The sequence below is a fragment of the Thamnophis sirtalis genome, unplaced genomic scaffold, assembly GCF_051295495.1.
Source record: "Thamnophis sirtalis isolate CommonGarterSnake01/CBP01778 unplaced genomic scaffold, rThaSir2_p1.2 scaffold_14, whole genome shotgun sequence".
In the NCBI taxonomy this organism is placed as follows: Eukaryota; Metazoa; Chordata; class Lepidosauria; order Squamata; family Natricidae; genus Thamnophis; species Thamnophis sirtalis.
Window position 1 is genome coordinate 32,813,747 of NW_028261394.1, and position 13,921 is coordinate 32,827,667.

General features: G+C 38.3%; 1 protein-coding gene across 1 annotated transcript in view; it reads left to right on the forward strand.

Annotated features, from left to right (window-relative positions):
- ADAMTS18 (ADAM metallopeptidase with thrombospondin type 1 motif 18) overlaps positions 1-13,921 on the forward strand; it is a 102,535-nt gene that overhangs the window by 74,262 nt on the left and 14,352 nt on the right. Inside the window, exons 17-18 of the mRNA XM_087728725.1 lie at positions 4,068-4,209; positions 8,521-8,647. Coding sequence (XP_087584851.1) covers positions 4,068-4,209; positions 8,521-8,647 — 269 coding nt within the window. The remainder of the gene's footprint in view (positions 1-4,067; positions 4,210-8,520; positions 8,648-13,921) is intronic.

The window sequence follows — 13,921 nt, forward strand, 5'->3', positions numbered from 1 at the left end:
GCATGACTAAATGCCGAACGCACGCGTAACGCTATTACCTTCCCACCAAAGGTGTTTCCTATTTTTCTACTTGCATTTTTACGTCCTTTTGAACTGCTAGGTTTGCAGAAGCTGGGACAAGTAACGGGAGCTCACTCCGTTACGCAGCGCTAGGGATATGAACCGCTGAACTGCTGATCTTTCTGATCGACAAGCTCAGTTCACTGAGCCACCGCGTCCCTCAAGCTAGATGGTAGTTTTGTCTTAATAAAGGAACATGAATATGATGTGTTTTGCAGTTTCCTGGTCATTTAGGATAAAGCCAGGGTATTTGTTTCATAGCCATGCAAACTTTTCATAGTTGCAACTGGCCTTTCCTACGTCTTCTTGCAGAACCTTGAAGACTAAAAAAGGGGGGGAGGGGTTTTAGAAGGGCCTGGTAATGTGTTTCTGTGGCAATCTTCAAGTTAATTTTCTATTTTTTTTAAACTGCTGTGACTTGATTTTGCTAAATTATATTCCCGCACTCTGAACTTGAAGGAAAGCCCTTACACAATAGAATCAGCAAATACATCAGAACCCAAAGAAAATACTATAGATTTCCTGATGCATTTGTTAGCCAAATTAAATGTTAGCTACTCCTACCAGGAGACCCCCGACAGAGGTTTTCTTGACACATTTTGAACCCACTGCAAATTAAAGGTACCTCAATGTGGAGTTTCCTACAAATCTAAACAGGGAGTAAACAATGGAAGGAAAAGAGTTAGCCTTTAGAGACAGGGTGTAGTTGGGAATACAGATGTTCATAAATGTTCCTGGCCATCACTCCTATTCTGAGTGTTCAGGAACAGTACAGGATCTCAGATCCTGAACTCCCTTCACCAAATACTTAGATGTCTGGATTAAATTTTAATTGGTTAGATTTCATTGAGATTGCAATCTATGATCAGACAGTGCCAATCAGGGAAACGGACACTCTGGATGAAGATGAAAAGAGAAATCTAGTTGATCGTCATCCACATAAAGTTTTCACCTAGCCCTGTACAATTCCTGTTGCTCCCAGCAGTCATACCAAGACATTAAATAATAGAATAATAGACTAACAGAATTGGAGGTCTTCTAGTCCAATTCAAACTTTGATACTGAAGTGGTCCTCCAGGATTACTGCCCTTAGGTATGCTACTATTTGAGTAATAGGAGTAAATCCATGACAGAATCAGAACCCCCAGCCTTCACTTTAAAAATGGATTATATTAAAAGTGCTGAGATATCCAGGATGCTTCTGATAAAAAATTAAGCACTATGTTATTGAATCAATTTAGAGGTGCTGTCATCTGCACTATAACTGTCTGGTTTGGCTCTGCAACCCAACAAGACAGGCACAGACTTCAGAGAATAATTAGAATTGCAGAAAAAAACAATTGTTACCAACCTGCCTTCTATTGAGGACCTGTACACTGCACGAGTCAAAAAAAGGGCCGTGAAAATATTTACAGACCCCTCGCATCCTGGACATAAATTGTTTCAACTCCTACCCTCAAAACGACGCTATAGAGCACTGCACACCAAGACAACTAGACACAAGAACAGTTTCTTTCCAGAACGCCAACACTCTGCTAAATTATTGTCAAATTATTCACTAAGGCTGCATTACTATTACTATTAATCTTCTCATCGTTTTTATCATCCATCTCCCCCCCCCCTTATGACTGCATGACTATAACTTTGTTACTTATATCCTTACAATTTATATTGATATTGATTGTTTCCGGATTGCTTATTCATACCCTATGACTATCATTAAGTGTTGTAACTTATGATTTTGATGAATGTATCTTGTCTTTTTATATACACTGAGAGCATATGCACCAAAGACAAATTCCTTGTGTGTCCAATTACTCTTGGCCAATATAGAATTCTATTCTATTCATGCTATGCTATGCTATGCTATGCTATGCTATGCTATGCTATGCTATGCTATGCTATGCTATGCTATGCTAATTAGCTATAGCAATATCTACATCTCTCAATGTTTTTCTGATAACAATATGGACTCCTGGTAACTGCTTGAACAAGTCCCTGCAATTTTGTTGGCAAGATTTCAGAAGTGGTTTGCCATTGTCTCCTTCCTAGGACTGAGAGAAAGTGACTGGCTTAGAGTTTCCCAGTTGACTTTGTACCTGAAATGGGACTAGATCTCATTGTCTCCAAGTTTCTAACATTGTATCTTAACCACTGCACCAAATTTCCTCTTCATATTTATATTTATATTTAATCAACATCGATGTCTATCTTTACATCATCTATGTATATTTCACAATCTTGAAGTGTAATTAATAATCAATCAATTTTGAATGTTTTGTAATCTGCATTACCATACAGGCTATCCCCTTGTGAAGGTGGATGTGGATGAGAAGCATTCCTTTTTTAAATGATAATAATTTTTTTAAAAAACCTTGTATGTTACATTACATCTTCCTGATTTCTCAATTCTGAGTCTTGCAATAAATCAGAAAGCCAAGCTATTAGTTTTTCTGAATGGATATGCAGTATCCTGCTGGACTAGGTCATGAATATCTCTGTTGGAGTTCTCCCAGAATTCATGGACTGAAATAGAAACTGGCTAATAGAACTGGAAAACATACCATTCTTCCAATTTTCCTTTTTCCCTTTTCCCATCCCAAACCACGCAATTTGCTGTACAAGTAGTCAATAGCAAATTACTCAGATGTTATATGTTCAGTGTCTCTGGACATGAACACCCCCACTTTTGGGGAGTAATAATTGACTTTGTTTTAGATCATTTTCCCCACATGTGATCTCCACATGTCTTGACTTTAAAAATGTTAATTAATCTTGATTTATATTTTTTCTCCCATGAAAAGTTTCCTTAATAGTTCTCTTTTACATTCTACATCCCTCCATAGATTTAGCCCAGTTGATATTGGCAGTATACCACGTTTCTGTCCATTAAATCCATTTTCAAAACAAAGACATAATTGGAATTCACACTTTAACCTTGCACAGATTAATCAAATGGGGAGGCTTGAATATTAAAATACTGATATTATAGCTTTTATTTTTCTTGAGGAAGTAGCTAAATCCTATGGTTTTATAAAGCAATTAAAAAGATAAATACAATGCAAATAAATTATACTTACATGTGAACCTTTATCTAAGATTTAATGGATTTTTTTTGGTCAATTCATTAATGGAATGAATAATGGAAACAAGAATTATGAATTAACATATGTGAAAGATGAGAAAGAGAAATTTGTCCCTAATTTAAAGTGTTTGTGTTTACAAACTCTTCCATTGTTTGTATTTGTGTTATAAATGATCAGAAATGTATTTTGCAGAACCTTTGATGTTGATGTTTTATGTGGCTTTCTTTTTAAAAAAAACCTGTTGCATCAATGTATATCATTAAATACTCTTAATGCATAAATTTCAAACTTATTATCACCAAAATCTTAACTTGTTTTCTCCAGTTCTTCTGAGATGAATAAAAAGGGATCTCACTCCAAAACAGGGACGCATAACAGTCCATATACTTAATGAAATTATAGTAACACATCAAGACTGGGATCACAATTTTCATTGACAGGAAAATGCCGTAGTTGACTGCTATAATCTAATCAGAAGGCAATCAAGGCAGTTTTACAGATGCCAGAGCCTCTCTCCAGGAAAAGCCACAGCTGAAAATGGGTAGACCCCTGCCTCCTATTAGTTATCTAATATGTTCATAATTGACACTTGTCTAATTACATTGTCATTATGAAAAAAATAGATGTGGGTAGTCCACAAAATAAACAGGTTATACTGCCTTTATGAGCAGGGATTGAGTGCCCAAAACCTGGCAATAGGCTGTGTTTCCTTTTTCATTTGTACCAAATTTCTAGGATGAAAGTTCCTGCAGTAGGAACCCAACTGCGGGAGAAGAGACAATGGGTGAAAGCTCATTAAAGAGAGATCCAACCAGAATTTAGAAGAAATGTTCCATCAGTGGGAACAACTAATCAGTGGAATAAACTGTCTTCTGAAGTTATGGGTGCTCCATCATTTTTCCCTCCTCTTATGATGATTAGGTGCTGTTACAAGGGAAAAATCCTGGCATTTTGTGGAGGTATACCTTACCTAAGGTGAATAATGAGAACAAGATATTCACAAAAAGGCATAGCTACTCATGGGTGATGATGCAGTCAGATTGCTCAGCGACCTGTGGTGGGGGTGAGTATGTCAAATTTGCCAAAAATATTTCTTCCTGTTTTCTATTTATTTAGGACTGTCCAAACCACAGAATCTAACACTGAAATCCACTGTGTATTAATTTTAACTTACTCAATCATTGGCCCTCAATTCATTTCTTTCCAGTTAAATCCTATGCTTTCTAATAATGGATTACTTTGATATTTTTCTTCCTGTGGAAAACCATTTCAGTTTCCTCTCTTGTTGTGGGCAATGTCACATCACCATTTCCAACCTCCTACAGGTTTCCTCTTTGACTTAGCTTGTTGGAAGCCAGCAGTGAAGGTCGCAAATTGTAACTCTGCAACTGTGAGATGGTGCAACCATCCTAATTGTGAACTGTACACTGAGTACTCAGACCATGATCACATAACCATGGGGGACACTGCAATGGCTGCAAAAATGAGAACTGTTTCTAAGTCCCGCTTGTTCAACACCATCATAACGGTCACTGAATGAGAGGACGTTGAGTATGGATCAAGGGACAAAATTCTCTAGCAAGTCTTTCGTTAAGATACCTTCAGAATTTTCATAGATTGAAAAAGCAGTGTGTAGCAGCAGCCAAAAAAGCACAATGCAATCCTAAATTGCATTAACAGAGGGATACAATTAAGATTAAGTGAGGTACTAATGCCACTCTATAAAGCCCTAGTAAGACCACACCTAGAGTACTGTATCCAGATTTGGTTACCACACTATAAAAAAGAGGTGGAGACTCTAGAAAAAGTGCAGAGAAGAACAACCAGAATGATGAGGGGACTGGAGGCTAAACAGATGAAGAACGGTTACAGGAACTGGGCATGGCTAGTCTAGGGAATAGAAGGACCAGGGGAGACAGGATAACAGTGTTCCAATATTTGAGGGGCTGCTACAGAGAGGAAAGGGTCAAGCTATTTTCCAAAGCACCTGAAGGCCAGACAAGGAATAATGGATGGAAACTGACCAAGGAGAGATTCAACCTAGAAATAAGGAGGAACTTTCTGACAGTGAGCACAATCAACCAATGGAACAGCTTGCCCTCAGAAGTTGTGGGGACTTTATCACATGAGACTTTCAAGAAGAGATTGGACTGCCATTTGTCAGAAATGGTGTAGGGTCTCCTGCTTGAGCAGTGGGTTGGACTAGATGACCTATAAGGTTCCATCCAACTCTGTTAATCTGTTAATCTGTTAAGATTGAGGCAGAAAATCTCTTACTTTTTTCCCAGAGAATATGATTTGCCAAAAAGATCTGAATGGAAGTATATTAAGCATTTGTTACTTTTTTTTGTAAGGAGCAGATGTTTTGGCTGCTTCAGAAACCCCTACAGGTTTGAATGTGTTAGAGAAAGTATTTTTTAGAGACCAAGCTTACATTTTATTGACAATTTAAACAACTAGGCTAAAATACACATGAAGGCTATCCAAGAAATTTGGAGTAGAAACACCCTCGGGTTTTAAGGATCTCTAACTGCATTTATTATTACTATCATAAAACCAACATTACATGTTTATATTATTATCTTAAAACAATGTGTACTTATTTATTTATTTATTTATTTGATTCTATTGGATTTCTCAGAGGATATTTTATATAGCAACAAAATGATTAGGGGACTAGAGGCTAAAACATATGAAGAACAGTTGCAGGAACTGGGTATGTCTAGTTTAATGAAAAGAAAGACTAGGAGTGACATGATAGCAGTGTTCCAATATCTCAGGGTTGCCACAAAGAAAAGGGAGTCAAACTATTCTCCAAAGCACCTGAGGATAGGCAAGAAGCAATGGGTGGAAACTAATCAAGGAGATAAGCAACCTAGAACTAAGCATAAATTTCCTGACAATTAGATCAATTAATCAGTGGAACAACTTGCCTCCAGAAGTTGTGAATGCTCCAACACTGGAAGTTTTAAAGAAGAGATTGGATAACCATTTGTCTGAAGTAGTGTAGGGTTTCCTCCCTAAGCAGGGGGTTGGACTAGAAGACCTCCAAGCTCCCTTCCAACTCTATTATTCTATAAAGGCTGATTGTTGTCAGTTTTTGGTTTGAGATGCAGTCACTACACTAGATTGATAACAAAACCCTCTCGTCCCTTCAGCATTCCCCCATCCATATTTTAATCTCATCTTGCTGTGTTTTCATTGTTTCTTTCATTGTTTTCCTACTGTTATGTTTATTTCTTTTCATTTCCCCATTTTTACTGTTGTAAGCCGCCTACAATAGTCCCAGAGTGAGAGAGGGGGCAATTAAATTGAACAAATTTAAAATAATAATAAGTTTAATGAAAACTCTTTTTGGCAGGGCAAATCTAAAATTCTTCTCACATAGAAAGAAGAATTTTGGATTTGCCCTGCCAAAAAGAGTTTCCCCCAAAAAACTTCAAACGTTCCTGTTTTATATTCGGTATACTGTATACCAAAGTTTGATTAATTTTTATTGCCTCTCAACCTTTGAATAGTGTCTTTATTAGTCCAAAGGAAATATTAGGCAATATATTTTGCTGGTTTACTTTCTGATTTACAAACAGAGATATAGCAAGACTTATGTGAATGAAAATCTTCTTGTACTTATATGTACTTTTTAATTTGAGGGGTCCATGGTGCTCTCTGAACTTTCCACTAGCACTGAAGATGTTGCCTACTTTGGGTAATGAAACATCTGTAAGAAAACAAGCAAGTTAAGACAGCACCAAGGACCCCTCATGTCAACCCTGAGGTATAAATATTCTCCCTTATTGGTACTAATTTATTTATTATTTTATTTATAAAATAAATAAATAAATTATTCATCTTACCTCAAGGTAACCTTGGGTGGCTTACAACTTCTGTGTACTTTTTTCCCAGATCGATTTAGCTTTTGTTGGTTTGATCTGTTTTTATGTTTTTTATTTGCATTCACATTTTTTCTGTACTCCTGTCTGTCTGTCTGTGTCTCTCTGTATCTATCTATCTATCTATCTATCTATCTATCTATCTATCTATCTATCTATCTATCTATCTATCTATCTATCTATCTATCTATCTATCTATCTATCTATCTATCTATCTATCTACCTACCTACCTACCTACCTACCTACCTACCTACCTACCTACCTACCTACCTACCTACCTACCTATCTATCTATCTATCTATCTATCTATCTATCTATCTATCATCTAATAAATCAAAGCAGAGGAATTATATTTCTAGTTCCTGGAATTTGCAGACTGCTTCTTTTTTTCCCTTCCTGCCTCTTGGTCTTCTGTTTTTGAATTCCTTCTGACAAAGCTGATTTCCTTTGTCAGTTAACTCCCCTCCTGTTAGCTCATAAAATCAGGAGTTTCAAGAATGTCCATTGTTAGTAATATTAAAAACAGTTCCCTGTGAGAAAGCCCGTAGCTGTTGGCATTGGGTTTACAGCCAAAGACCACATTAAAAAAAAACTTTCTGGGATTGCTAGTATTGTCTTTAACTTGGAGATTGGCATTTTGTATCTTTGGCTCTGTCACTCTTGGTTCCCCATGTAACTTTTCTATTGCTTTCTTTCTTTTATTAAAAGATTATTTTAATGAAAAGGCAGGCATGCGTCAACTCTTCCTCCTACGTGATAGGGAGAAACATTTTTATGGCTAGATATTGGATACAATTGTGAGGTCAGGTTGTGCTTCTCAGAAAAATGGTTATCATGTGGGGGCTTGCCTCTTCATAAAATTGATCCATGATGGATATGGCCAATTACAACATTTACCAGAAGACAAGTTAATAAGATTACCACTCTGGCTTGGCTTTGCACCATGGGACCTATGTTGGTATAACATTTTGACATTAGAAGAGCAAAAATAAAGACTCAGCAAGAGTTTTGCAAGCTTGAGAATGGGATTCATTAGGATAGAGGTTGGCAACCCACGGCTCAGGAGCTGCATGTGGCTCTTTCATCTCTTTGCTGTGCCTCTTTGTCGCTAGTCGGCTCCACAATTGATACAGCTTTTGGTTAGGACAGGCAGAGGAAAAAGGACGCCATGCTAGGAGGAGACTCTATGGTGGGGCAACTGGACTTCCTGTTGGCTCCAGAATTGAGCAGGGGGCTTCCAGTTAGGACCTTTGTGGCTGTTTGAGTGTTTAAGGTTGCCGACTCCTGCATTAGGACAATGTTATCTACCACTATCTAAATAATGAGAGTGGGGGAAAATAGACATGAAGAACTAGACCAATGGTATCAACACGTTAACACTCAAATATCAACACTCTTTATATTTTTGCAAGAATTATTAGAATCTTCTGTATTTCCTTTAAATTGTCTTTTTTTTTTTTTTTTTTTACAAAATTCCTTGCAGGGCATTTGATAGCCAAAGCTGTGTGTTTACAGGATCATCAAACCCGTGTAAATTCTTCATTTTGTGGCCCAAGGACAAAACCTTTAACAGAAACAATGATGTGCAATGCAAATCCTTGCCCTGCCTAGTAAGTATAGACTTTTACTTTAGCTGACAATCCCCAAAATTGGATAGAGGTTAAAGTTGATTATGGAGTAACTCTGAAAATTTCACTTGTGCCCCTTGCACAGACGAGCAGTGGAGCAAAAAAGTTTGATTTCTGATTCAGATTGTAACAGCTGAATCTCAGTAGGTGTACCTTCCTTTCCTAGATTCTCAATATCTCTGCATTGAAGATGCTGAAGGTACAATACAATGTACAATACAATACAACACAACACAAGTAAGATGTTGAGATTCTAGAAAGAGTGAAGAGAAAAACAACAAAGATGATAATTTATCTGAAGGGTAAAACTTTGATGAAGGGTTGCAATAACTGGGTTTCTCCAGTCTAATGAAGAGAATGATTACGGGTGACATGATAGCAGTCTTCCAATATCTGAGATACTGTCACAAAGAAGAGGAGGTTGACTTATTCTCTAAGGGCAGGACAAGAAGTAACAGATGCAAATTGATCAAGGAGAGATCCCATCTAGAACTAAAGAGAAACTTCTTGACAGTGAGAACAATGAACCAATGGAGTAGTTTGCCTTCAGAAGTTGTAGGCGCTCCATCCATGGAGGCTTTCAAGAAGAGATTGGGCAGCCATTTGTTTGGAATGGGATAGAGTAGGGAATTGGATTAGAAGACCTCCAAGGTCCTTTCCAACTCCATTACTCTGCATTCTGTGTTTTGTAAAGGGCTATAACTTAGTATACTTTAAAGACAGGGCAGAAAATCTTTTTTAGCTGAGGAGGGAACTTACGCTTTTAATTTTATGAGTTGGGTGAAAGCATCACAAGTGATTTCATGATGATGTCTAAGCAAACAGGGCTATTGTTATCTGCTCTGAGATCTAATTGCTCAATATACCTTCATTTTCCTTCTTTCCCCTTCTTTCTTTCTTTCTTTCCTTCCTCCCTCCCTTCCTCCTTGAGAGGTTACCAATTTGGGGAAGTACAATCCAAAAGAGGGACACAGGAACAACATTGGCAGAAAACCTCTTCTTTAAAATGCTTTAAGAGAATTGCTGCCAGAGGAAGAAACAAGAGGCAAACTGAGTAGAGCTAAAGTGCTTCTCTTGAAATTCAGTATCCCTAAATCCATAGTAATTTGGAAAGGGGATCTTTGGTCTAGATAAGAGCAAGAGATTGATAAGATGTTCAGCTTGTGCAATAAACAGGTTCTAATCAGCAGAAATCAAGCCATGTCTTATTCACAGTTGAAACTTGATACGGTTAACCACTGTATCGAGAGAACAAATCTTTTTGAGGATTACATCTCCAGATAATGAGCGTCTTGTGCACATCGATTTCAGTGAATTTGGACAATTGCAGACCAGACTGAGAAAGCTCTGAATTCTTAAAGAGGTTCTTCTATAGCAGGGGTCCTCAAACTACGGCCTGCAAGCTGGATATGGCTCGCCAAAGCCATTACCTGGCCTGCCCCACCCATATCACTCCACCTACCTGCCAGCCCCCACCCACCTTCTGGAGGCAGAGGAGGCCAAAAACAGGATGCGGAGAGGCCCTGGGAGGCCAAAAGCGGGTTTGTTTTTAGGTGGCAGAGTGGTACTGGAGGCCTCAGGAGGCCAAAAACGGGCCTGTTTTTGGTCTCCCCAGCCTCCAGAGAGAGAGAGAGATGGAGGGAGACACACACACACACACACACACACATATGCAGAAGTCCTCTCACGCACATGCACACACGCATACACATACTCCAAGGCAGCCACATCCCTTCACTAACCTGCTTTCCACCCCCAGAAGCGTAACAAATTAAAGTTTAATTTGTGTGTATTGTTTGGATTGCTAAATTTGCCATGTCCACCCAGCCACACACACACCTAGTCACGCTCACCCAGCCAGTCCAGCCCCCCACAACAGTCTGAGGGACCGTGAATTGGCCCCCTGTTTAAAAAGTTTTAGGATCCCCATTCTATAGTTGAGGTGATATTGGAGAAACCACCAGAAAGATCCATGCTTCAAGATACCCAGCAAAGAGAAACAGGGGAGCTGCTCTGTTTTACTATTTGTAAATTTGGCGTCACTGTACAGTTTTGCTATGAAGGAATGCTTTAGCTCAAGAACTAAACAGAGTGAAGCATTATGTGAAGATTTGCCCTTTACCGTGGCACGACAAAACCGCGCTCCACTAAAGCGTGCCCGATTAAACCGCGTCGCTGACGTCATCAGCAGGGCGACAACAGCGACCGCGGAGAAAAAAGGGCGCTTTAAATAGCGCTTTGAAAGCAAGCCGATTCACGTTAAGGTAAGGGTTAAGTTTAGGGTTAGGTTTAGGGTTAGGTTAAGGGTTAGGTTTAGGATTAGGTTAATGGTTAGCGTTAGGTTTAGCGTTAGGTTAAGGGTTATGTTTAGGGTTAGGTTAAGGGTTAGGTTTAGGGTTAGGTTTAGGGGGGTTAGGTTTAGGTTAGGGGTTAATTTTAGCTTTATCGTTCGCAGCGTGCTTTTTTCGTCGTGCTGTGATGACGTCAGCTACGCGGTTTCGTCGAGCGCGCTTTAGTCGAACGCGGTTTTGTGGTGGAACCGCCCTTTACATGGTCATTGTTTTGCTCCTGTGGTGCACCTTCAATGATTGTCACTTGGGCATCTCCACCGATGACATTTCTACACTGCACACAAATTCCTGGTCCCAATGCTGCTTCCTGTCATCCTGATCCACATTTTCTGACTCATATTGGACCTTTGAGTGTCTTTCCAGAGCGGGGGTGTCCTCCAAAAACAATCAGAAGAAAGTAAGAGTAGGTGCAAAGGGTGGTGGATATTATTGTTAATGCTTAACATTAATGTTAAAACAAGTTAGCCTGATGACTTCCGTATCTGGGACACCAACCCAGGGCTCATTGGTATTCTTACTTTCTGCTCCTCTGTAATAAGGAGTCTGGAGTTGACACATAGGCATGCGTACACACCCACACCCACAAACACACACTGCAGGTGATGCAGGGGAAACCATAAGAGAATCACAAAAAGGCAGAGATAAGGTTTAATTAGGGTAACATATCATGTGATGGTTTTAGCAATTTTATTGCCTTGCTCTGAGCCATGCCATTGTCTGACAACTAATTTGAGATAATCTTCCTAGCCAAGGATTCTGTTTGGGTGTGACTAATCTTCTGCCAAAGGCTTATTCCTGTACTCTGGGCTCTGCTTTCTCTCCGAGAGAAAAGCCTTCCATTAAGTTTCCTTCAGCCTTCCCTATAGATGTTTGTGTTTTGCCTTTTAATTGTGGCTGGAAGCTTCTAAAACGTAGCATTTATTTTAATTGGCGAAAGAACCACACAAGTAGCTATCGTGGCATCCCTTGGCTATGGTGCCAAATACAAGCTGTACTTTGCAGCTTGTGTATGGATCTTACGTGTATCATTAGAAGATACCATTTTATAACTGTGATGTTTTGGTGACAAGGCTGGCTTGTCCAGCTCAGTTGGCCACCGAAAGGGAAGCAAGTCAACAGAAGGCTTTAGTTAGAACTAAATTATTTTACATCCTTTGAAATCCATCAACTATATGTTCTGCATCTCTGCCATGTACATGTCATGATTTGATTTTCTTCCATGTAGTTAACACATCATGGAGGCCGGCGCCCTTCCCAGTTTCAATAAAATAGAATTCTTTATTGGCCAAGTGTGATTGGACACACAAGAAATTTGTCTTTGGTATATATGCTCTCAGTGTACATAAGGAGAATAAAATACATTCATTAAGAATAAAAACATATAACACTTAGTGATAGTCAAGGTTAATAATAAGCTATCAAACTGTACTAGTAAACAAATTGAGTAATGTAAATGGAAAGATACAAGCAACATGGTTATAATCATAAGTGGGAAGAGATAGATATTACAAAGGAAGAGAATAATAATAGCAATACAGTCTTAGTAAATAGTTTCACAGTGTTGTGGAAATTAGTTGTTAAGCAGAGTGATGGCATTCAGGAAAAACTGTCTTTGTGCTTCGTTGTTCTGGTGTGCAGTGCTCTATAGCGTCATTTTGAGGGTAGAAGTTGAAACAATTTATATCCAGGATGTGAGGGGTCTGTAAATATTTTCACAGCCCTCTTTTTGATTTGTGCAATGTACAGGTCCGCAATGGAAGGCAAATACAAATACAAGTAGATTGGTAGCAATTGTTTTTTTTCCTGCAATTCTAATTATCCTCTGAAGTCTGTGTCTGTCTTGTTGGATTGCAAAGCCAAACCAGACTCAATAATTCCTCTGTAGAGCTCTTTGGGCAGTTTGAGCTTTCTGAGTTGACACAGAAAGAATCTCCAAGGATATAATATATCTGTAGATAGGAGAAAGGTTGTAGGTCATGGCTTGTATTAGGACTGAAGAAGTCCTTCGAGAGTGAACCTATCAAATGAAGTCTGGGAAGAGTTTTGCCAAGGCAAGAGGGTTTTTAGTAGTGTCCCTTAATTCCAAAGAATGCAGGCTTGGCCTGCATAAGCAGCGTTAATAATGTAATGATTCAATTTTCATTGCCTTAACTTCCTTGTTTTGCCTTGGCATTCAAAAAAAAAGTAACATTTTCAGCATTCAGACATAAAATATTCATATCAGAATCCTTAGATTAATGTGCAACAATCAATGTCACTGTCTGAATTATTTACCTTAGCAGCCCTAGATGGAATCTCTAGCAAGAATCAAAATTCATGCAAACCGGATGAAGTAAAACAATACAAATATGAATTTGAATGGGATCTATACAGCCCATTTTATGTAATTGCTTTATTCTTTATTATTTGTTCTCCTAATTTGCTTTGTTCTCCACCCTATTCTCAACCAATTGAGTGTTTTACAACAATTATATATAAAAGTACAAACCATTTACAATTAGAAGTAGTTTGAATTTGAAACAGTTTGCATATCTTTAAAATAGGTAATTTTTTACTTTGTATATCTAATATGATTCAAGTAAATGTTTTCCTGAGAGCAAAATTCTAAAGCAGTAAAGTTGAAGATCACAATGGTCGCATTTAAAGTGGGGGGAAAATGCATTTCAAGTAAAACCTCCATTCAATGACCTCCTTTTAATGGACTTTGAATGCAACAGGCCAAATTTGCATTTAAAATTTACCCCCACAAAATAATGAAGTCCTTTGTTTCTGAAGTCTATCCAAACAATGTTATTTACATCATTCCTGTAATGAGCTAATTGATGTTTTCATCATTTGCACCAATTATCTTATCTGTGTAATGACATAATTGAGGTTTTATCTAATTTTCATCAGATTATTTCAT